The sequence below is a fragment of the Triticum urartu genome, chromosome 2A (assembly GCF_056163025.1).
Source record: "Triticum urartu cultivar PI428250 chromosome 2A, HENAU_Tu73, whole genome shotgun sequence".
In the NCBI taxonomy this organism is placed as follows: Eukaryota; Viridiplantae; Streptophyta; class Magnoliopsida; order Poales; family Poaceae; genus Triticum; species Triticum urartu.
This window is the reverse complement of record NC_141874.1, coordinates 692,704,001-692,727,599: the sequence shown is the minus strand read 5'-3', so window position 1 is coordinate 692,727,599 and position 23,599 is coordinate 692,704,001. Positions and strand designations below refer to the sequence as shown.

The 23,599-nt window shown below is 45.3% G+C and overlaps 2 protein-coding genes and 1 long non-coding RNA gene across 4 annotated transcripts; 1 reads left to right on the top strand and 2 right to left on the bottom strand.

Annotated features, from left to right (window-relative positions):
* Window positions 1-9: 9 nt before the first annotated feature.
* Window positions 10-2,514, bottom strand: LOC147986803 (uncharacterized). Its single transcript, XR_015617425.1, has 2 exons — window positions 791-2,514; window positions 10-585 (listed from the first exon to the last, which is right to left on the bottom strand). It is a non-coding gene; the product is annotated as an uncharacterized LOC147986803 (long non-coding RNA).
* A 2,894-nt stretch (window positions 2,515-5,408) lies between these two features.
* LOC125534150 (BTB/POZ and MATH domain-containing protein 1-like) lies at window positions 5,409-6,641 on the top strand. Its single transcript, XM_048697439.2, has one exon. It carries the CDS (start codon window positions 5,436-5,438, stop codon window positions 6,435-6,437), a length of 1,002 nt encoding a protein of 333 aa, XP_048553396.1. The 5' UTR covers window positions 5,409-5,435; the 3' UTR covers window positions 6,438-6,641.
* Window positions 6,642-7,754: 1,113 nt separating this feature from the next.
* On the bottom strand, window positions 7,755-11,255 carry LOC125539783 (uncharacterized). Of its 2 annotated transcripts, none has more exons than XM_048703299.2 (7): window positions 11,047-11,255; window positions 9,294-10,354; window positions 8,867-8,920; window positions 8,721-8,780; window positions 8,561-8,641; window positions 8,185-8,232; window positions 7,755-8,088 (listed from the first exon to the last, which is right to left on the bottom strand). In XM_048703299.2, the coding sequence occupies exons 2-7, from the start codon at window positions 10,273-10,275 to the stop codon at window positions 8,012-8,014; spliced, it is 1,302 nt and encodes a 433-aa protein (XP_048559256.1). In that variant the 5' UTR covers window positions 10,276-10,354; window positions 11,047-11,255; the 3' UTR covers window positions 7,755-8,011. The 2 variants fall into 2 exon arrangements, with proteins under 2 accessions (XP_048559256.1, XP_048559255.1); XM_048703298.2 differs by having other exon boundaries at window positions 9,294-10,336.
* Window positions 11,256-23,599: the final 12,344 nt, after the last annotated feature.

The window sequence follows — 23,599 nt, the reverse complement described above, 5'->3', positions numbered from 1 at the left end:
AAAAGATGATATCTCAAGTAGCTAATGAGGAGAGACAAATTGAGTAACATAATATGTTACAATCAATAGTAGTTTCCAATGAAAAAATGATTCTACAAAGTAATAACTAAAGTTCTCTATGTTTTTTTTTGCGGGTAAATAAAGTTCTCTATGTTATCATACATATAACACTAATCACTAAATAGTAGCATAGACTAGTAACATGTACATGTTACTGGTCTAAGTTACTCACCACTATGACCAGCCTTGTGGACCTGGTGATGAGCCTCGGTGCTCGAACTTTGTACATACTAGAAAATTCCCCACGCGTTGCAGTGGAAATTTTTGTCGACTTCTTTGAGACATATTGTAACGGTATATGTATGTATTTTACACAGCATAATATGCATCCAAACAACTGAATGGACATATATAGGCATTATGGTAGTAATAGGTTTTCTTGTAGCTTGAACCCTCAGAACACATGTTAGGTAGGAAAACCATAGTTTTTTGATCCAGTTGTTGCATCTTGATTATTGAAAACAATGGACAAAAAATCTATTGTGGATGGACAGCATGCAATATATATGTTCAATCTGGGGGGTTCTACAAAACAGTTAGATAAAAGATCAGAAGTTCTTTCCTGGATTAGTTACTGTTAGAAGCTGTAGCAGAAAATCCACTCCAGGAAAGATTGACAACCCAATATGCAGATAGAGAGAAAAGTAATATACTTAAAAAGGGAAAATGTCAGAACAGCAAACTAGCTGCATGTGTCGGCCTATTTCATTGCTTCATGGATGGAACTTACAATATGCATGTGTTTGTGATATGAAAAACCTGTTGATTTGAGTAGATCGATTCCGGAAACCAAATTTTCTCTCCATAGAATTTAGGCCATCAAACTGGTATGCTACAACGACCTGAATAATTCAAGGAATCACCTAGTCAGTGGCAAGAATATACAATTGTAGAAATACAGTGCAAAAAGACTAAATAGGCTGCAGTAACTTCCCAGAGCAGGCAAATCTTTTTTTTTTTGAAACGCAGTCCCTTAGGGTCCGATTCATTAAATAAGCTCGAAGAGAATTGCCCGGTTAATAAACGGAAAACCGGGCGAAAACCGTCACAACTGGCCCGCAGAAACAAGGCACACAGGGCGACCTGACAACCCACACAAGAACACACACACGCCACCGAGGGGAAGCGTCGAGGCTTGCGCCGGCCGATGCCAAACAGCCAACCACACGCGCCGGCGACTAGGCAGCTCCGACTCTGTCGACGAGCATTGCAGGAGAAGAGCGTTGGGCTTGCGCCGAGCCAGCGCCAGAGCGGCGACTCCTCGAACACGCCGGAAAAGACCGACTACCAAGAACCATCAGCAAACCTGACTCCGCCCGAAGCCGCCATCGTTGCCACAAACAAGAAGCCGCGCAACATCCGCATTGCCAGACGGGCACCTGCCGACCACAATGCCGCGAGCATCCAACCCATGAAGCATGCAACCGGGATCTGAAGCTCTTCAAGGCGACACCCCAAAGAGGGAAGCGACCATGTCGACGCCGTCGCCCGACCCAGCCGGGCCTTAGGCTTTCACCCGAAGAGCAAGATCCGAGGGCGTAAGGGGATGCCGGACTCCACAACGACGCCTCCAAGGAGGTTAAACGACGTCCACAGACGCCGACGCCGCCGGTCGGCAAGACCAGCCAAGCTTTCGCCCGGAGTATCCCCAACACCACCAGCACCCTTACGCACTGCACCTTCGCTGACCCGCCCACCTCTCGCGAAGCCACCGCGCCAGCAGCATCGGAGAGCCACCACACCTCACCTCCCCACCGGATGAGAAGACGCCGACAGGCCAGATCCGGCCGATCTGGCATCCCACCACCGCTGCGCAACAGGAGCCACCAGAGGCCAGCCCACCACCGGCCCGACCGGGGACCGCGCCCCACAAGGCAGGCGGGGGGGCCGCGCCTGCCCCGACGCGTCGGAAAGGAGCAGCCGGGCCGGAGGCCAGGCGCCCGCCGACGGGGCTATTGCGGCTTCCACCCGCGAAGGCCGCTGCCAGGAGACACAGGGGCCCGCCGGAGCCGCAGCAGAAGCCCCCGACGGATCCATCGCGCGACGCGGAAAAAGGGGATCGAGCCTTCCCATCCCGAGATCTCGCGGCCTGGCGAGAGGAAAACGCCCCCGCCGCCGCCGTCCGCCGCCAGGGCTTAGCCCGGCGGCCTCCTCCGGCGACGGCGAGGGGAAGAAGGAGGGGGGCGGGAGGGCGGCCCGGCGGCGCGACTGAGTCTCCGCCCGTGCCACCTCAGCCGAGACGACGCGGGGCGTTGCTCTTTTTAGCAGGCAAATCTTTAATCTATATAGCAGTTGTAGTGTTTCAAAACAGTTGAGAAATATGAGGGAGCAGGATATGTGCAAGGGAGGCAAACAACATGTCCATCGACACCAAATTTTCATCTGAGAAACTAAATACATATTCCGTATATCTTCACGATTCCACAAAAAGAAACACAGGTCAGAAAAAAGGAGACAACCAACCAATAAGGCACCTATTAGATAGTCGAGGGAGATCCAGGGGAGCCACCACAACACCTGACATGCTCAACATGAAAGTTATTCAAGATCTGGGGATATTGTGAGGCACCGATGTGATGCGATTGTTATATGTTTGCGGACAGATGGCCTGCCGCTTGAATGTCTGGCCGGATTTAATGATCCCATCAGTTCGTTTCCACACATGCATGAGTGGGGGGACGGAACAACAACTATAACTGAAGGCACTGACGCATAAATAGCAGCAAAAAAACACCAGTCGGAGGCTAATCAAAATAAAAAATGTGGAAAAAGACGGGAGGACGTCGCTTCAGCTTATGCATGCAAGTTTAGAGGACAAAAAAAAAGAAAAATAAAATAATTTGTGATGTGGCATGTGTCGTGATGTTGGGACTCACTCGATGATGTGGATAGGCTGCATGTTAAGATAAATATGATAGTGAGGATGAGTCTCTTAGGTATATAGGATTAGCTTTCTGAACTAGACATAGCTAGTTATGCACTATGGATTTTCTTAGGCAACTTCAACTTGTACCGTTATGCTAAAATCGTAATAGAGATGGGGCCAATATGACTTACATATTTATCTTCAACGAGCTGGTTAGCTTGGTTTAATTGAGTTGCTCATTAAAAAGAAGCGTTTTGTTAGCCCGGTTTCATTAAGTTGCCATTAAAGGAATGGCGTTTTACATTGGAGCGACATGCAAATAGATCCTCAACCAGGAACATTAAGACTAATTTTCCCCTTCAACCGCGGGAATAATTAAGTTATAAAATACTCCCTCCATATCAGTCCATCTTAGTTTGTGCACCGCGACCTAGACGGAGAAAAAAGAAAGAAAGAAACTTGATGTTTATTTGCTAATTACAAATACCATTTGCATGCAGAGAACTAATCACGACATTGATGTGCTATATAGTCTCAAGTCATTGAAGGCATACGCGCCTCATGTCTCGTATTTGTTGATTACTTTTTACATGGCAAGAAATAGGAACCGAGGTGGGAAATTAATGCATCACACTTAAGTGTTTTGGAATTATTCGATTTTCGTAATGTGCCTAATACACCGATACATAGAAAGTACACAAGTTCATCTGTCCGCAAGACAGCTCTGCGAGCAAAGGCGGAGCTTGGCCCCAGGCTACGCAAGCAATGGCATGTGGCCTGCAAAAATTCCCAACCCATATGTAGGGAAAATGAAAGTTAGCCTGTCGCGGAATCACTATTTAAATGGTATCCCTTGCAAAAACTCACTCCTTCCCGAAAGTACCCTTCTGAGCTCGAGCTCAAATGAGCTAGGATAAACAGTAAAAATAAAAAATAAACTGATTTTTTTTGTTGCAAACTTCAACAAATATTCTAATTGATTGCAAATTTTTCTTACGAGATCACATTCGTGGAAGGCGTGGCAAAAAAAAGTCAGTCCTCCAAAATGCTTTCAAAAGTATTTTGTTTCACACATGACATGGAGGCCACTTGTTGCAACTTGACAGTTTCCCTTATTTTCATAGATTCATTTTTTAACGTTTTTATCTCTTAAACCTTGCATCCAAATACTGAACCGTTTTCACCGTTGCATTTCTCGCGTCATGATCTTTGAAACTAAATCACATGCTAATATGTTGCGATGAACTTTTCATTTCACAAAAAAACATAAACAGAAAAAAAACAAAAAACGAAATCCAAAAGACGAAAACCAAAATAAAACGGTTCGTGCAAAAATGAATACCTAAAAATGGAAGAATAAAACCAAAGCCAACAAGCACGGTTGTGGTTTTTCACTTTGTTTATAGAAGCACAAACTGTGATTTTCCTTTCTTCCTAGAGAAGTATAACTATACTTCTCGGGGAAGCAAATATGTGATTCTTGTGGAAACTCATTTTTATTTTGTAAAACACAGTTGTGCTTTCTCATGAAAGCAAACTTGTGCTTCTCGTGAAAGCATAGTTTTTTTTTTGAAAGTCATAGTTGTGCTTCACAAAAAGCAAGCTTGTGCTTTTCATGAAAGTCAAACCTGTGCTTCACAGTCTCGCTCCTCGATATACTCAAAGCATTGTGCAATAGAACGTCCAATATACATCAGCACATTACCAGAAAAGCATTCCGTGTATGTTTCATACACGGCAAAGGCCATTTTAACCACGACTTAGCGTACGCCGAGTGTTACACTCGGTTTAAACATCATGGCTTAGAGTGTTTCGGCTTAGGGTATGTAAGCCGTGTTTTAAAGATTGAAAACACGGCTTATTTGTAAGCCGAGTATAATATGCTTGTAGCCGGCGTATATAGGAGATCACAGCCGACAGCACCTAAGGTGGCGCTACGTGGCGTGGCTATAAGCCGGCACGCCCATGTAAGCCGAGTGTCGTTCCTGCTATTACGATTTATACATAAACCGAGTGCCACCTCATGGTGTTCTGTGACCATCCGGGGATCCAGGTTGCTGGCACGTATTACCTGTAAGCCGTGCATTCTGTGGACTCACACTCGGCTTATATATCTAAACCGAGAAGAGCAATTTAGTTCTTACGGTTCTATAAGCCGAGTGTTTTTTAACTTACAAGGCAACATGTGTTTTTCCTTGTAGTGGCAGACCCATGTACTTCCTGTTGGCCGCCTCCTGTTGTAATACCAAGGTTGCCATCATCGCATGTTTGGCAGCCGCCTTAGTGTTTTTGCTGAATATGATCGATGATTTACCTCTGTTCAGCCCTGTTGAACCGTACCGTTCCTGCGTAGACTGGACCAACAGTTTTGGCTCTTCACGGTTCCTGCGAGAGCCTCCCATCGTATCATGTAGAGTCATTATTACTTCCATGTTTGTTTTCCCTATCCACGTTCTCTCCCTAAAATAAGACGCCAGTTTCCCTCGGCCCTCGGGCGTTTACCTTCGCCATGGCTAAAAGCTCAACGTCGGCAGCAGAGGAGCGCGTACCCGAGGATTCCGAGATCACCACGTCGAGAAGCATCACTGTCACGGAGAGCACCGCGACGCTCAGTCTCGAGGTGACAGATTACCCGAAGCTCAAGGGCATGGGCGTGGGCCAGTGCATCAAATCGCGCGTCTTCAAGGTCGGTGGGAACGACTGGGAGATGAGGTTCTACCCGGATGGCTGCAACAACGAATGTGATGACAACGCCTCAGTGCTTGTGTACTACCTCAACGCGCGCAAGGAGGAGCCTGTGAGCACCAGGTGGGCACTTAGCATGCTGGAGAAAAAGAGCCAGGTAGACGTGGTCAGCCCCATGGTGGGGAAGTGCGTCTTCACTCGGAGGAAACTCTGCAACTGGGGCTATCCCGAATTCGTGAAGAAGGCCAAGCTAGACTCCCTGTCGGAACTCGGCGACGGCTGCTTCACGATACTCTGTGTCTTCACCGTCATCATCGACGAGTCACCGGCGATGGAACTGCCCCGCGACCTGGAGGGCATGCGCAGGGACGGGAGAGAAACGGACGTCACGTTCCGTGTGGACGGCCAGGAGTTTCGCGCGCACAGGCCCCTCTTGGCCGCGCGATCGGCCGTCTTCGAGGCGCAGCTATTTGGCCCCATGGCGGACAAGGATATGCAGTGCGTCAAGGTCGTCGACATGGAGCCTGCCATCTTTGACATGATACTTCACTACATCTACACGGATTGGAGGCCTATATGTGATGATGAAGAAGGCTACAGTACGGCAGTGATGCAACATTTACTGGTTGCATCGGATAGGTACGGGTTGGACAGGCTGAAGTTGATGTGCGAAGAAGAGTTGTGCCAAAGGATCGACGCGGAGACCTTCACAACCACGTCGGCATTGGCGGATCAGCACCACTGCGAGCGGCTCAAGGATGCATGCCAGAAGTTTGAATTATCCCAATTGACAAAAGTTTTGTCGGTGACCACGGCGACCGACTGACGGGTTTAAGCACCTCCCACTGGCTTTTCAAGAGAAACCCGGCGACAAAGGGAAGCCTTTGAGAAGAAGAAATTGATCGAAGTTGGAAATTTTGAAGTATCCGTACAAAAAACCAATGTAAAATTTATTTTGAATAAATAACCTTAGCCAAGTGCCTAGTTGTGTGGGTAATTTTTTTGTTTTCAAGTCGAAAACCTATGGGGGTTTAGGTATTGCCAAATTAAAGCTCATAGCTTCTGGCTTCTTATGAATTTGCATACATACATACTGCCGCAATCGTCTAATGCACCTTGGAATTGCTAGCAAACCTTATTGCCCCCCCACCCACCCCCCTCAGCATCTACATGGCTTGGTTTGCCTGAGTTGTTCAAGAATAAAGGAAGATGAATGCTGGCCTTCTACGAGCTGCATGGCATCTTGGACCTCCGAATAAGAGCGCTTTGGCATGATAAGTGATAGCTATGGGTTTGACTTGGTTGTTCAAGCAAAAGGAAAGATGAATGCCATCCTTCTACAAGTTGCTTGGCATCTTCGACCTTGAAGAAGTTACTCCCTTCATTCCAAAATAAGTGTCACTGATTTAGCGCTAAATCTTAGTGGATGGGTGTTCCTCCGGGGAGCGCTGTGGCATGAGAAGTGATAGCTATGTATGGCCAACGTATAACAATAGTGCATAGATTCTCTTGTTTGATCAATCAGAATTCCAATAACAGTGGGATAGTTTGATGAAACGGGTTGCCTAGGAGTAGTTTGGTATAAGAATCTCCATTTCCCTTAGTTTTTTTCGTTCCTACACCTACCTCTTAACCTCTCGAGATGGAGGAAATTCCCAGCGGAGGTCATTAAAAAACAACTACCCAAAGTGCCGGATATCACCATGGCTTCTGCTTTTCCAAACCACCTGCGTTAAAAAAAATTAGACCTTTAAGCAATCGAGGATGACACAACAGACTACCCTCTGAGGCCGAGTCCATCAATCAATCCAGGCCTACAGGTCTGCCAGCCTTTTATTTTCCTGTTGCTCGAGAATCTTTTCTCAGATAAGCAAGTATAGGGGAAACAGAAGAAGCTTAATAGCACCTGTCCGTTGCCGTATACTGTATTCCCTCCGTCCCAAAATATAAGACGTTTTTTGATACTAGTGTAGTGTCAAAAAACGTCTTATATTATGGGACGGAGGGAGTAGTTTACACTGAAGCAAACGTTTGGCAAAAGAACAATTGTAGAACCGCTGCTAACAAAGCACAAGCTCAGTAGCGCCTCTGCATTTTAAGAGAGAAATGCAGAGGATCCACTTACCATCCAGACGCTTGTATATATTCGTCATCTTCCTAAAAGGCTAAAATGTATATACATTTTTTTCCGTTCTACTCATTGCCATAAGCTAGCTGCAAGGTCAAAAAGATTCTATGAATTTGTTTCTCCTCTGAACCTTTGACCATATAAAGTCAGAGAAGAATAAAAAAATGAATGATACTAGTGTGCTCTAGGGTTCAACCATCCACAGAAAGACCCCACTTTACGTTGAGATTCCTGTAAGCTTGGCCGAAACAGCATAAACCAAACAACAGGACCTATGTCGTCGTTGTCAGCCTGCTTTCTTTGCTGTCAACCTTCAGTTCGTCTTCCTTAACAGCAGACTGAACATCATCTGGGATGCAAATATTAAGGTCGCATCAGTTTGTTAGCCCTTGAAGTGAAAAAGAAGTCTATCAATTTAATTGATGTTCCAAGCAGAGTAAACTACCTAGGGGATTAGGAGTTGCACTTGAGGCCTCTGCCGCTGGTGTAGTTCCTACGAAAGAAGAAATTATGGACACTTTGACATGGCAGACAAGAAATATATTGGCATGTGCATATAACTATAGTAATTGTGGCATTACTATTCACGGGAGTGAAGAGAAAAAATGATCAAGATGTTTTGAAAAAAATGAAGCTTCTTATTTTGTATTATACTGTACTTTAGTCTCATACAGCCAAACAAGTCCAATCATTCATTTCCAGTTTAAGCTGATCTACACAAATCTCACTCATCATAATTTTTTTGTTCATAAAATGAGGACTCAAAAGTCATCCAAGGTATGATTAGAAAGACTAATCAGAAAGGTCGGGTCTTGGTCTACCTGAGGCTTCTGTCATTGAGCCATCAACTCCTTTCAGGATGCTAGATTCTGTCTTTGGTTCATCAGACAGTTCTGGGTTATCTGAATTTTCACACCCAAAGAATTAGCTCAGGATAACTGTTGAGCGTATCAACCAAATAAAAATAAAATTACATATTACCTGATGGTTCCTTACAAATATGTTGGTCGCTATTAGCAGTATTTGAGTGTTCCTTGGAGCCTACCAAAATAGCACCGTTAATTATTCATTAAGAAGCCATTTACTCATCAAGGACATGAGCAAGCATACAGGGCCTAATGTGATACCTGATGTTATCTCAGTCTCGTCCATGGCAGCTGGAAAACCACGCGGAGTTTGGCCTGCCAAGATAAGATCCAAAATCATGACACATGAACTGAACTCTTTTCCATATTACAGGTAGCGTTTGTTCAAATTTTTAATTGCATGCTTCTTAACTGCATAAAACTTAGATTAACCTGGAGATTCTTTCATAACTACGTCCACAAGAACAGTATTCAGTTTTTCAGGTAATAAGTGCTGAGCATTAACATAAATACAATTAAAGCTCACAAGATCAAAACTTCACATAGTACACGAAGTTTCCTGAGAGTCATGCATAACTGACAGGGTTGACAAGTTTCTGAACTTGTCCTGGGGAAGGACAGATTAGGATTTCAGGTCAATGTGGATTTTATCTGAACCACAGAAGGGCATCTAATCCAAGAAGCATACCTGATGACTCCTTGCTTCCACTTGAAGATTCAGAATCAGTGTTAAACTCAGGGACAGATTTTCCTTCAACATGCACATCTTGATCCACATGTCTGCATGATACTAATACAGGCTGGGCAGGTTTAACTGTGACTGGCACCACAGTAGCTGATGGTTCTTGGCTCAAATATCCAGTGTCTTGCTTGGGCAAAGGCCTTGATACATTCCCAGATATAACCGAAACAGGTGCTGCTGCAACAACCCCAGAACCAACGTAAGGTCTTGGAGCAGGAGGGATGATGTGCTTAGTGGTAGATGTCTCCACAGGCCTCCTCATCTGAAGAGGCTTTGCAATTGTAACGTTCTCTAAGTGGACTGGTAAGGGAGGAGCAGCTTGTCTGTGGATTGCAGATGCTTTCTTTTGAAGTTTACTTGGTTGGAGCATGGGGAGGTCAGGGGCAAGATCATCCTTCGGTGTTATTGGGCGTAGGTTAGTTTCATCTGGGATCCAACCTCTGAGCACCTGATTGTCCTTCACTCTCACCGTAATAAGAGAAAATCCAGGACATTGCTTGGTCATCTTTCCAACAAAATGCTTGCCAATGATAACATCCTTGCCTAAATTACCTTGCAGATGAGCACTACTACTGCTGGAGACTTGATTTTCACGAAACTTGACTGTGCTACCAGACTCTACAGGTCGACTGGGCCTATCACCTTGAGTCTGCTGTGCAGGCAGCACATAAACTGTGTGCATTTTAGTGTCAAGAGTACCACCTAATTTATGGTTAATATGCACCCCATCATGTTGGATATTTGGGTTATACAGCGCACTGCGAAGAGGTGGAATGCTCTGAATGGGCTGTGCCATGTGTGGCTGTTCAAATGTAGAATACTCGTACTTCCTTGGACGACCACGCTTACGCTTTGCACCAGAGCTTGCGAGTGGCTCAATGGGCAGCGGTTCATTAGGCGCAGCAGCTTTATTCCCTTCTGATGTCATCTCTACTGGCTTGCTTCAACTTTTTGCAGCGGCAGCTTCACCCAAGAGTGCTGAGACTACCCTGTTGGTTTGAATTTACCTTCAATCAGAACAACAGATTTTCTTTATAAAAGAGGCAAGAACTCTGCCGGTAACTGAATGCAAAAAAGGCAGTTTCTCATGATACTGTTTTCAGAAGCCAGATGGCCACAGTTTGAAATCAATGATGTAAACTGCATGTTGAAAATACAAAGGTACACAAGCTAGTCAAACCGAATGCTGCTGCAAACCATTTTTGTCCATAACAGCAAATTAATAAATCCCACATTAACAAAACATAATTACTTTCCTTATTTAAAATGTTATGCAATAATCGATCCAAGTGGCTTAAATTCTTCATTTACTAATGTACCCACACATCTTAAATTCTAAACAGTGAGCTCCTAGAACATACATTTCCTGGACATAAAACGCTTGATGCTGACATCTGAATGGCAAATTCTTATCAGTATCCCATCCAACGCATTAACATGTTAGACAAAATCGAACCAATATCCAGACGAGAGGGGCACGGGTGAGAACCTCCCACCCGGTCAATCTAGAAAATCATCCCATCTCGTCCTACCATGTGGCACGGCCCAAAACATCATCGGATCAAAACAGAGGAACCAGAGTCAATCTGAGACTCGGAGAACCGATCAGAATTTTTCACAAAATAAAACTGAAAGAAACAAACCAGACATGAGCCAGCCATACATGCGTGGGCTAGTACAGATGGGAGTGAGCGATTACCCCTGAAATCACGACCTCCGTCCGCGCGCCGTCGCCTTGGGGAGGAGAGATGATCGTCCGCGGGCGGGGGAGAGGAGGAGAGGGGAGGGACGCCGCGGACAGGGCTGGCGGCGGAGGAGCTCGGGGCGCTAGGGTTCTCCTCGCTGGGGGGAAGGGAATGGCGGGGGATCGGAGGGGGGGGCGGACGATGTGGCTCGATTGAAACGGCAGGCAGCCTCGCCCCGCCGCACCATACAAATCGTGGCTGGCTCCGGAGGAGGCGGAGGACTGGTGGCGCTGCTAGGTCCACCTGCCGTTGTCCGGCCCGCGAACGTGGGTACATTTCACATGGGCCGACAGTTCTCTGCAGGCCATAATTAAGGAAGGTCATCATCTTGTTCTAAAATAAAAAAAACTTTGTTATTTGTTAAAAAAAATTTGCTTTCAGTTGGTTCCCAAAAATCTGCTAAATTATTATTTTTACTAAAAATAATTATTTGTCTTCGGTTGTCGCTGAATAAACTATGAAAGCTGCTAGGCATCAGCCGACTAATCTTAGGAAATGATCAGTCGCCTAGCTAGTCGATGATTTGGGTTGGTAATATGATGTGGGTCACTTGATACGCTGGTAAAAAAGCCACACCATAACTTCCATCCTAATATTCCCACGCGATAATCCTAGACATATAGGCCTATTACATGCACTCCTTCGCTAAATTTCTTCCCCCCCCCCCACCAATTCCCACCGGGGTGGCCTGCTTCATTCCCCTTCTTTCCAATCACAGGCATGCCCTGTAATTAAATTCCGCCCGTAAGTGTCTGTACATGTACCATTACTCATTCCATGTCTCCTCGGAGCGTCTCCAACCATCAGGTAAGCTGCAACATAACACCCCCGCTTCCCACACCACATGCGCAGCTCGCTTGCATAGCCACAACACTCAGATGCAGAAATTGCGTCGTCGGTTAGCTCACAACAAAACACCGACGAGCTCGCCATGCACCGGTCACGGCAGCAGCCCCAACGAGCTTTGGGTTGTAGCAACACCGTTGTTGCGACCACCTCTTGAACCGATGATGCTCCGACGGCCCGATGATGCACCATTGCAGCGCCGACGCTTTTGTAGCACCGTGTGACACCCTCGCAGCAACCTCGTGTTGGTTCCATTAAAGCACCGACAGCTCAGTGGTGCTCCATCGCAGCACCGATGACTCCTGGAAGCAAGAAAGATGTTGCGAGATGGTGAGCGAGCCCTAGTTGCAGCACTCGCCACCTGCTTGAAGCATTGCGCGGAGCGCTGGTGACCCTCTATTGCAGCACCGTTGCGTGACCCCATTTGCAGCATTGGTGGTCTCTTGCATCAACGGGTATCGTCTCTCGGGTAGCCATTGAAGCACCCCACAACACCCCTTGGCATTGCACTGCCCGGCGATGAGCCCGTGTGAAAGTGCGTTATATCGACTAGAGGGGGGTGAATAGGCGATTTTTATGAAATCTTCACTGAGGAATTTCAGGGTGAGGAAATTCCTGAGTGAAGAACTACTTGCAACGGAATAAGTACTCAGAAGTAAACATAACAGAACATGAGCATGGTCTTCATGATGAAATGAAAAACAAGCACAAAGTACAGAAAGCGTAAACACAGTATAACACAGAATGAAGACAAACAGACTGAAGAAATTGAACTGAGTAAATAGAGAAAGTCTTCAGTCAAAGTCTTCAAACAGATATGAACAAGCTCACAACACAGAAATGAGGAAATGAAGGGGTTGAGTAAATGGAACCAGGTAGCTTGGTGAAGACAATGATTTGATAGACCAGTTCCAACTGTTGTGACAGTTGTACGTCTGGTTAGGGCGGCTAGGTATTTAAACCTGAGGACACACAGTTCTGAACACGCAGTCCAGAACACTCAGTCCTACCGTATTCCCCTTGAGCTAAGGTCATACAGACCTCGCCCAATCACTCGTGGTAAGTCTTCAGGTGACTTCCAAACCTTCACAGACTCGGTCACTCGGAGATCCACAATTTCCTCTTGGATGCTCTAGATCATGACGCCTAACCGTCTGGAAGATGCACAATCTTCAAAGGTAACAAGCGTCGGATCCACACAGGATCAATCTCTTCAGTGATACTCAATCACTTTGGGTTTGGGTTTTCCTCACTTGATGATTTTCACTCAAAGTCCTCGAAGGATGGGATGCTCTCAAATGACAAGTGTCAGTTTCTCTCAGAGCAGCCAACCATCTAGTGGTTGTAGGGGGCGGCTATTTATAGCCTAGGGAGCAACCCGACATGATAAGACATAAATGCCCTTCAATGATATGACCGTTAGGTGGGTAGATATTTAGGGACAACTGGAGCATAGCACAACAACAGTCGGAATTTTGAGTAGCAAAATCCTCAGGGCTATCATGTTCCTCACTGTGTAGGCAATCTGCACTGGCGAATTCCTAACTCCTCAGTCAGAACAAATTCCTCAGAGACCAGAAGAACTTCATCTCTGTCACTGAAGAAATTGACTAAGCTGTATGAGATTTCCAATGGCTTCACTCGAAGGGATTGGTAGCTATAGGATTTGAGTTGAGCATTACTTGGAAATTTTTCCTTAGTATTTCCTCGACCCCCTTTAATAGTACGGTGTTTCCTATGACTCAATAAAGAGAAAATGAAACTACGAAAACAAAAGTCTTCATGCTTCATGTTCCTCGAATGAATACCAAGTCTTCAGGATTACACCAATTTCTTCACTTTCAAAGTCTTCAGAAAGTCTTCAGAAATACAAAGTCTTCAGTCGAAGAACTTCATTTTTAGGGGTCGACTTTCTCTGTAAACATCAAACTCCTCATAGACTTATAGACCTGTGTACACTCACAAACGCATTAGTCCCTTAACTTATAAGTCTTTAATACACCAAAATCACTAAGGGGCACTAGATGCACTTACAATCTCCCCCTTTTTGGTGATTGATGACAATATAGGTTAAGTTTTCAACGGGAATAAACATATGAAGTGTAAATACTGATATTGAGGATTTTGATTGCAAGATATAGAAGAACTCCCCCTGAAGATGTGCATAGTGAGGAATTTGCTTTTGAAGCAATGCACACTTGAAGAGTCGAATCATGGAAATCTCCCCCTATATCTTGTAATTCATACAAGAATTTAACATATAATACGAAGAGTTTGAAATGCATGAAGAAATATGGTGACTGATGTAATTCAACATGTGTGCATTAACATTAATGAGGAATAAGCATGCAGAAAAACTCAGCAAAAGTATCAGACCACCATAGAGTTTAAGTTTACAACTCGATCCAGCAAAGTCTTCAAAAGAACGAGAGTCGTAACTTAGAAAAAAATGCCCATATAAGTACACCCGCTTGAAGACTAACTCAAATTTCTCCCCCTTTGTCATCGAATGACCAAAAGGATCAAAAATGAGGACTAATGCCCCTGAAGAATATCAAGTTGATGGAGGAGCGCCAGCGTTGTTGGGGTCGTTTGTCGTTGTAGGGCCTGCCGCAGTGTCGTCCAAGTCTTCATACTCGTCGGTGTTGCGGGATGAAGAATAGGAGCTGGCCACCAAGGTAGGAACTTTGACCTTCTTGAATTTCTTTGGAGGAGGTGCAGACCAGTCAAAGTTCTCCTTGAGACCCATTTGCTTCAGATCTTCCTCGCCATACAGATGTGATAAGACAACCCAGGTGCGACCGAAAACTTCATGGAGGTAGTAATGGTTTTTCTTCACTACATTATGTGTAGCAGTCATGTTGTGAAGAATTGAACCAAACTGACGCTTAACCCATTTATGGTTGCGATCCACCTTCTGGTGAAGACTAAGACGCAACTCACGGTCAGTCATCACTCTTGGAGCTGTGGCTTGAGGAGTAGACTTGGGTGCATTTTCAGCAGAGTCATGAGTGGCAGAGTCATCATTGGTGGAATAAGATGCAACTTTGCGAAACTGACCATCCAATGGACGAATGCCTTCATAAATGACAACAAGTGCCTTCCCTTTTTCATCGGTTGAGGTAAAGGTCAGCTTGAGGACTTTAATCGGGGGCAGGTAGCTGAGGTGATTCTGAAAATCAGCCTTGTAGTTGAGTGAAGACCTTGTTCTGAGGAATCTCATAATCCAAGAAGCATAAGGCTTCAACTCAAACAGAGAGAGTGCAACATTTGCTAGAGTCCTCATGAAGAAATCATAGTAATTGACAGGAATGTTATGAATGATGTTGAATAGCAAATTCTTCATGATGCTAACAATGTCCTCATCAGATGAATCGTGGCCTTTGATAGGACTCATTGTCCTCGTCGGAATGCGATAGACTGTTCTGGGCACATAGAGTAAGTCCTTCACAAGGAATTTGGTCCTTGGGGCTTGACCGTGCTTCAGAGGCTTCATTAGAACTTGCATGTAATGAGCAGTGAGTTCAGGTTCTTGGTACATGCAATGAGCTCCTTCACTGGGTGGACTGATGGGCAGGGCATGAAGTAATTCAGATGCCGGTGCCTTATAGTGAGTGTTATCGGTCATCCAGTCCAAGACCCAGGTGTTGATATCTTCAGGATCACCAGTGATATGCAGTGTAGCGTAGAACTGAAGAATAAGCTCTTCATTCCAATCAACAATGTCAGAGCAAAAGTTGAGGAGGCCTGCATCATGAAGCACACCGAGGATAGGAGAAAAACAAGGCAATGATTCCATGTCCACGTGAGGAATATGCTCATGGTAGAAGATTTTGTCCTTGTTGAAAAGCAGTGAAGAATAGAAGTTTGCCTGGCTTGCAGTCCAGAAATGCTTCCTCCTTAGACGAGCAGAGTCATAAGGATTGTAGTCAGTGAAGAATACATGCTCGCCAAAGAAGTCATCAGCCTTGAATTTTTGCTTCTTCGAGAAGGGATCCTTTGGCTTGGGGTGAGGAGTGTCAGTCAATTGCATCACAACCTCAGGGATCTCGATCTCAGGTTCCGCAGGCTGAGAATTTCAGGTTCTTCTTCAGTGGCAGCCTGAGACTTCAATTCTTCATTTACATTTTCTTCAGCACTAGTGGCTGGAATTTCTTCATGAACAGATGGGATTGCATGCGGTTCTTCAGATCCCATTTGTACTTCAGTAGCTACAGGGGACTGAGGAATTTGTTGAAGAGGTGTTAACAGAGGAGAATTGGGGTGCTGACTTTCCCAAAAGTCATCATTCATCACTGGAGTAGTGCTTCCAATGTCCACATCTTCTTCTTCATCCATTTCTTTAACGCCGGCCTCTTCAGCAGTGAACTGAGGCATGGGCGATGAGATAAGTGGGGTTGAAGGGATTTCATCCACTTCAATTTCTTCATCCAACTGCTCTGACGAAGCAGCAAAAAGAATGTCATCATCTGATCCGCTTGGGATCACATATTCTTCATCAAAAGGAACAAGGTCCTTTGATGGCATGAATGAGACAGGAACAACATCAATTGGATTGTCATAGGAACTTGTCAGTGGCTTCATTTTCTTCGAAGTTGAAGAATCCGATGCAGTTGATGCCTTCCTTTTCTTCACAGCTACACGCTCTGCAGCCTTGGTTTCTTCGCATCTGATGCAGATGGAAGGATCGGAGTTGGTGTAGGCGTAGGAGGAGCAGAGGAATTTGGTTGAATTTCTTCAGGCGCAACTGATGTAGTTGCCTTGACTTCTTCATTTTCTTCAGGCACAACACTAGTGGTTGCCCTGGTAATTTCTTCAGCGGCTGAAATGCAGTCATCAGCCCTGGAATTAGCATTTTCTTCAGCAGCCTGAGTGTCATCAGTGGTGCTGGCATTTTCTTCAGTAGGCTGAGCAGATGCAGCAGCCTGAGGAATTTCTTGTTGTGATTGGGCAGCAACAGCGGAGGTGAAGTTGTCAATGAGTCTCACAAAACGAACCTTGGCTCCCAACAAATCAGCATGGTATGCGTCAAATTCATCACTGAGTTTCTTGATCTCAGACTGCATATTGACGGGTTCTTTAGTTGTCATAGAGACAATGTTTTTCTTAAGGAAGCGCTCCTTTTTATACTGCGCTTTCTTGATTTGCCTGGCCTTTTAAAATTTCCATTTCTCTTCTTGAATGAAGTGAGTCAACATATGATTTTGGCCAGGAGTCAACTTGAAATTAGGCATGGGAGTGTTGGGTTACTTGTGCCAGAGATCAATGTAATCAAGGATCAACTTTGGATCCAAAAGCAGAGGCACACTTGTGCCTTAGGCTCTAGCGGCCTTGACTTGTCTATCCCTGATGATTTCAGCAAGTTCTTCATCATCAGCTTCGTCTTCATCAGACGGTACTTGAAAAGTGACCTACTTTTTTTGAGGACTTGGTCAAGAGCCTCGTCCAGCAGTTGCCTTGGTCTTCAACAGAGTGGGACCATTGAAGAATGCAGTGGTGCTGAGGAACTACCAGATACTCTTGAAGCAATAGAGATGCCTGTTGTCCTTTGGCACGTGGCGAGATGCACATGTGCTGAGGATTTGGTCGGAGCAGCTGAGGACTTTGGAGGAGCATGTGAGGGTTGAGGAATTTGCCGTGAGGGCTTTGAAGAAACTGGCCGTGAGGGCATAGCTGAGAAACTTGGCCGAGAGGGCATTTGAGTAGAAGCACTTGGCTTATGAGTCGGCTTCTTTGGCATAGCCTTCTTGGGCTTACTTGCAGAGGCCTCAGTAGTGGCGGCAGCAGCAGCAGAGTCTTCATTGAATTTCCTCACTACTTCCTTAGCAACTCTGGCAAGCTTGGCCTAGCGCTTGGCCCATTCATCAGGATAATCCTCACCACGCTTGAGGCTGGTGGGATCAGCTTCTTGGCCAGGTGCCAAGGGAGGTCTTGGGGAAGGAGGATGAAGAGTGAATTTCTTCATATACTTGGGAGTGACATATCTGTATTCCCTCCATTCCCGTGCTCATCTCCTCTCTATTCTTTGGATGCGCACTTTGCGCTCATTCTTGGTTTCCTTTCCATGAGTGGCCTCATCAGGAGTGCAATAATCCTTGTATATGTCCTCAGGGATTTCAAATGCAGTGTTGACTTCCAGCCTCTTTCCTCCCTTCCGAGGTTTCTTGCCATCTTCCATTTTCTTCAGCTGAGGGTTTTTAACAATTGAGTTCTCTGAAGAGGTATGCAACTTTTCTTCGAGGAACGCTGCAAATGAGTTAAGTTGATGAGAACCTAATGATTCAGCAGCGGACATCAGTACCTGTGAACAGAGTATAGGTGCGAAGAATTTGGAGAGGTCATATGTATTCTCAAAAGTTTTTGCAAAAAGAACAAGTTTGAGGAAATTGACCAGATGAGTCTTCAAGAATTTCACTAAGCATTCTTTGACTTAGGTTCCAGAGTTGTACAGATTTTAAAATCCACATAATTGAGGAATCTTGAAGAAAAATACTGCTTAGAGAAACAGATCAAGAACAGATGATATGTGAGGTGTTTAGTGTGTGAAGAGTTGATGAATAAACACCTTTTGAAGATTTGAAGAAAACATCAGAATCAACAAGGGCAGTAAAAGTAACTCTTAATTACACTTGACGAAGAACACGACGAACTAGGAAGTGTAGATTTGAAGCTCGTCGGTTTAGATCTTCCACGCCCTAACTTGGCTGAGGAAGACAGCTACGACGGCGGAGGAGTGAAGAAATCCGCCTTCGGCGTGAGTACGGCGGCGACGAGGTCGAGGCAGTGAAGCTCTTCCTCACCGGCGACGATGGAGGTAGCGGCGGCGCTATGGTTGGGAAGCTCGAGCGAGGGAGTGAGATCGAGCGGAGTAAAAGTGAAGTGAGGAAGGGAGAGGGGTATTTATAGCCGAAGTGAAAAACCGCTCGCCCGAGGAAATAGGACGAACGTGCCCCTGAACTTTCTCATTTTCTTGACATGTGTCACCCACATATAGAGAGGTGACGATCGTGTGCGATCGTGGGTGAAAAGATAAACATCGCATAGAATGCAGAACGGTTTGAGCGGCAAAGCCGAAAATTTAGATAAGATAGGTTTTAAAGTTCCGTTCGCAATTTCTTCAGCTGACAAGAGCACAGTGAAGATTTTAAACGAGATTCAACTAGAATGCACATGAAGAATTTGTGAATAGACTGGGTTGACTTTAGCATAGAGGGGGAAAGGGTTCGATCACATTCACTTAGCAGAACAAGCAACTTGAAGAAATAGCAATAAGTGAATGCTGTAGAGGACATAAACTCACATACATATATTGAAGGAAATATGCCCTAGAGGAAATAATAAAGTTATTTATTTCCTTATATCCTGATAAATGTTTATTATTCATGCTAGAATTGTATTAACCGGAAACATAATACATGTGTGAATACATAGACAAACAGTATGTCACTAGTATGCCTCTACTTGACTAGCTTGTTGAATTAAAGATGGTTAAGTTTCCTAGCCATAGATATGAGTTGTCATTTGATTAACGGGGTCACATCATTAGGAGAACGATGTGATTGACATGACCCATTCCGTTATCTTAGCACCCGATCGTTTAGTATGTTGCTATTGCTTTCTTCATGACTTATACATGTTCCTATGACTATGAGATTATGAAACTCCCGTTTACCGGAGGAACACTTTGTGTGCTACCAAACATCACAACGTAACTGTGAAAGTGCGTTATATCGACTAGAGGGGGGGTGAATAGGCGATTTTTATGAAAGTCTTCAAAACGTGAGAGTTGTGAAGACAAACAGTGAAGATCATGCCTATTACTATGCAGCGGAAGTTAGATTACACTAGGCCAGCCATGGTCATGTATTCAATAGAGTGAAAGCGCAATGACAAACAGCTTCAGTGTAATAAGGATCAGGTAGGAAGAAGTTATGAAGCCAAACAGATCATACATTCATGTTGTGAAGACAAGAGATAAAGCAAGCATGCAATGGCTTCACAATGAATAACTGTAAGTGAAAGGAAGTGAAGATGAAACCAGTGATGCGTTGAAGACAATGATTTGTTGGACCAGTTCCAGTTGCTGTGACAACTGTACGTCTGGTTGGAGCGGCTAGGTATTTAAACCAAAGGACACACAGTCCCGGACACCCAGTCAAGGACACTTAGTCCAAGACACCCAGTCCTCACCGTTTTCTCCTTGAGCTAAGGTCACACAGACCTCGCCCAATCACTCAAGTAAGTCTTCAAGGTAGACTCCCAAACCTTCACAGACTTCGTTCACTGACAATCCACAATTTCTCTTGGATGCTCAGAACGCGACGCCTAACCGTCTGGAGAATGCACAGTCCTCAAGTGTAATAAGTCGTCAGATCACACAGACACGAAGACTTAAGTGATGCCCAATTTGCTCTGGCTCTGGGTGGTTAGGGCTTTTCTCCTCACTGGGAATTTTTCTTTTAAAGGCTTCGAGGTGGGTTGCTCTTAAACGACAAAAGCCGTGCACTGAAATCTGAGCAGCCAACCGTTTATGGTTGTGGGGGGTGGACTATTTATAGCCACTTGGCAACCCGACCTGATCTGTCCGAAATGACCCTGGGTCACTAAGGAACTGACACGTGTACCAACGGTCGAATTTTGAACTCACACGACAACTTTACTTGGGCTACAAGTAAAGCTGACTTGTCTGACTCTGAAAAGATTTTCTCTCAAAGTCTTCGCTCGAAGACATAGGATTTGAATTAGGCATCACTTCAGTCATTCTGACTGGTTCTCTTCGACCCCACTTAATAGTACGGTGGTTCCTATGACACAACATGAATGAAATAAAACTACGAAGGATCTAGGTCTTCGAGTTCCAAAAGCTTCATAGGGAGTCTTCTCCTGTCATTGTCTTCAATATGAATATCTTCATAAACCACCATTGTCTTCAATGTCTTCGTACATTTTTAGGGGTCATCTCTGGTAGTAAAACCGAATCAATGAGGGACTTCTACCTGTGTTTTCCTGCAATTCTCACAAACACATTAGTCCCTCAGCTAGGTTTGTCGTCAATACTCCAAAACCAACTAGGGGTGGCACTAGATGCACTTACAATCTCCCCCTTTTTGGTGATTGATGACAAACTAGTTGAAGTTTTCAACGGGAAACATAATTTGTGAAATTGTAAAAGAATTTTCTTCATAAGTTGCAAGGGCTCCCCCTGAAGATGTGCATATAAGTAATTTGCTTCTTGAATGCAAATGCACATGGCAGGTTGTACTTGTGGAGATCCACTTCAACTTATGACAATCCACTATGCATGTAAAAGTATATGAAGATAATGACATGCATAATGGAAAATGGACGTCTGCAGAATGAGATAAGTGCGGAATTTATCTTCGCAAAACGGAGTGACAAACAGGTAGCAGACGACCATCAAGGCTAAGTGTTACAACTCAATGAAGCAAATGTAGCAAAAGAACGGGAGTTGTAAGCACGAAGCAAAATATAGCAAAAATATGAAGGCACCCGCCCATAATGACCCGCTTGAAGACTATAACCATCATATGCTTCTCCCCCTTTTGTCAGTGATGACCAAAAAGGCTTGAAGACATAGAGGTTTCTACGTGTTCCCAGGCGCAGCAGGGTCGGTGGAGTTGTTTGGCGGTGGTGCAGACGAGCTTGGTGCAGATGCGACGTGCGTTGAAGCAGGTGGAGATGATGTCGCGTCGTCTTCTTCTTCAATGATCCGGGCAGACACGGTGGCAGCAGAAGAAGAGAACTCTGACTCTTCAAGTGATGGTGTGCTGCGCATCACCGCTCTTCTTGGAGGCGTGGAGTCAAATTTGAAGTGCTCTGTGAAGCCATCCTCATGCAGTTCAGCTTCAGGGCACATCATAGTGAGGCCCTTCCAAGTGCGGCGACAGGTCTCGTGTGTGACAAATGCATTCTTGGTTGCCAGATTTCTAATGCGATTGACTTCTTGCATGATGCTTCTCATCTGCCTCTTGAGCCAGTCGTGATGCCTATCTTGCTTTTGGTGAAGAGCCACAAGAAGCTCTCTGTCATTGAGTGTACGAGCGCGCTTCTTGGGTCTCTTTGCAGCTGTGCTGTTGGTGGCTTCAGTTGATGCAGGGGCACGTGTGGTGCCAGCCATTGGATACTCTCGGGAGAGAGCTTCAACACCTTCAATATTTTGAGTGAAGCTCTGGTGTTCTGCATTCTGAAGACTTAGTGGTTGCTTGGCCGGCTCTGGATATATTGCTTCAGCAGATGTGTCCATATCTGGCAAAAATATCCTATGATTGCGGGCTGAGGGTTGATAGGAGATTGCAGAGTGAAGCTTGATCAGCCTCATAACCCAAGGAGCATAAAACTTTAATCCAAACAGTTCTGAAGCAGACGCTGCAAATTGACGGATGAAGAGATCCTGTGTATTGAAGCATTTGCCGTGAAGAATGCAGAAGATGAGAGTCTTCATTGCACCATCAATCGTTGCATATCGAGAGTGTCCCTTTACAGGCCATAGAGTCCGCCTTATGATATGATATATTGTTCTGGGCAGGTACTCTAAGTCTTCAACGAAGAACTTAGTTGGATAGGGTGCATTTGGAGGAAATGGCTTCATCATTGAGAGCATTTGACTCATATCTGGCTCAGGACGCTGAAATATGCTCTCAATTGCTTCAGCATGGAGTTGGCAACCTTCTTCAAAGAATTCGCCAGGAGTGGGAAGGCCGGTAAGCTCAATTAGATCGAAAGCATTGGCTTCATGATGGATATTTCCTGTCATCCACTCCAGGATCCATGTCTTCGGATCTCTGTTATAGCCTTTGATATGCAAGGTGGCATAGAACTGGAGCAGAAGCTCTTCGTTCCAGTGCTCTTCGTCAGTGATAAATGGCAGCAAACCCACTTGCTTGAAGCAATCCAGTGCTTCTTCCAGACCAGGCAGACCTGCAACAGCTTCAACCTCAAGGCGCTTGTGAGGAAAGATGCGGCTTTGGTTGTAGAGGATGCATGAATAATAGCTGCGCTGTTGATGGCTCCAGAACCTATCTGATACAATCCGTTCCCTTGAATAAGGGTTCTTGGAGCGGTCGAAAAACGTGTTATCTGCCCTGAAGCCGTTGATGTTGAAGGAACCAGGAGCTGATGCAGGACCTGGGAACCTTGGTAGTCGTGGGATCGGCTTCTGGACCTGGGGCCTGTGCACAATATGATAGTTGAATTGTGGTCCGGCAGCAGACTCAGGCACAGAATGTTCAGGAGCAGTAGCTTCGGTGTCTTCTGAAGCTGTTGTTGGGGAGGGCTCCACATTTGCTTCGGTGTTGTTTGTGGCAGCCACAACATTTTCAGCTTCAGGCACGTTCTCCTTGAGAACTGCTTATTGTTGGTGCGGGGGAGTTGGAGCTTGTGGTATTTCTGCTTGCTCTTCGGCTGATGCAGCCGGAATGTCTTCAGCAGCCTGAGCCCTTGGCCCTTTGCGAAGCCTATGGAATGTAGGCGCTGGTGGAGTTGCAGTGGGTTGGGGCTCATCTTCCTCCTGTGGGCGATCTGCCCACGATGCATTTTGTGTGATTGGCGTCAATGGACGACCAATACTTATCTGTTCGCTTGTCTCAAGCTGAGGAAGGGCTGCATCACCTTGCACATTGTCTTGGAGACCAATGTCTTCAG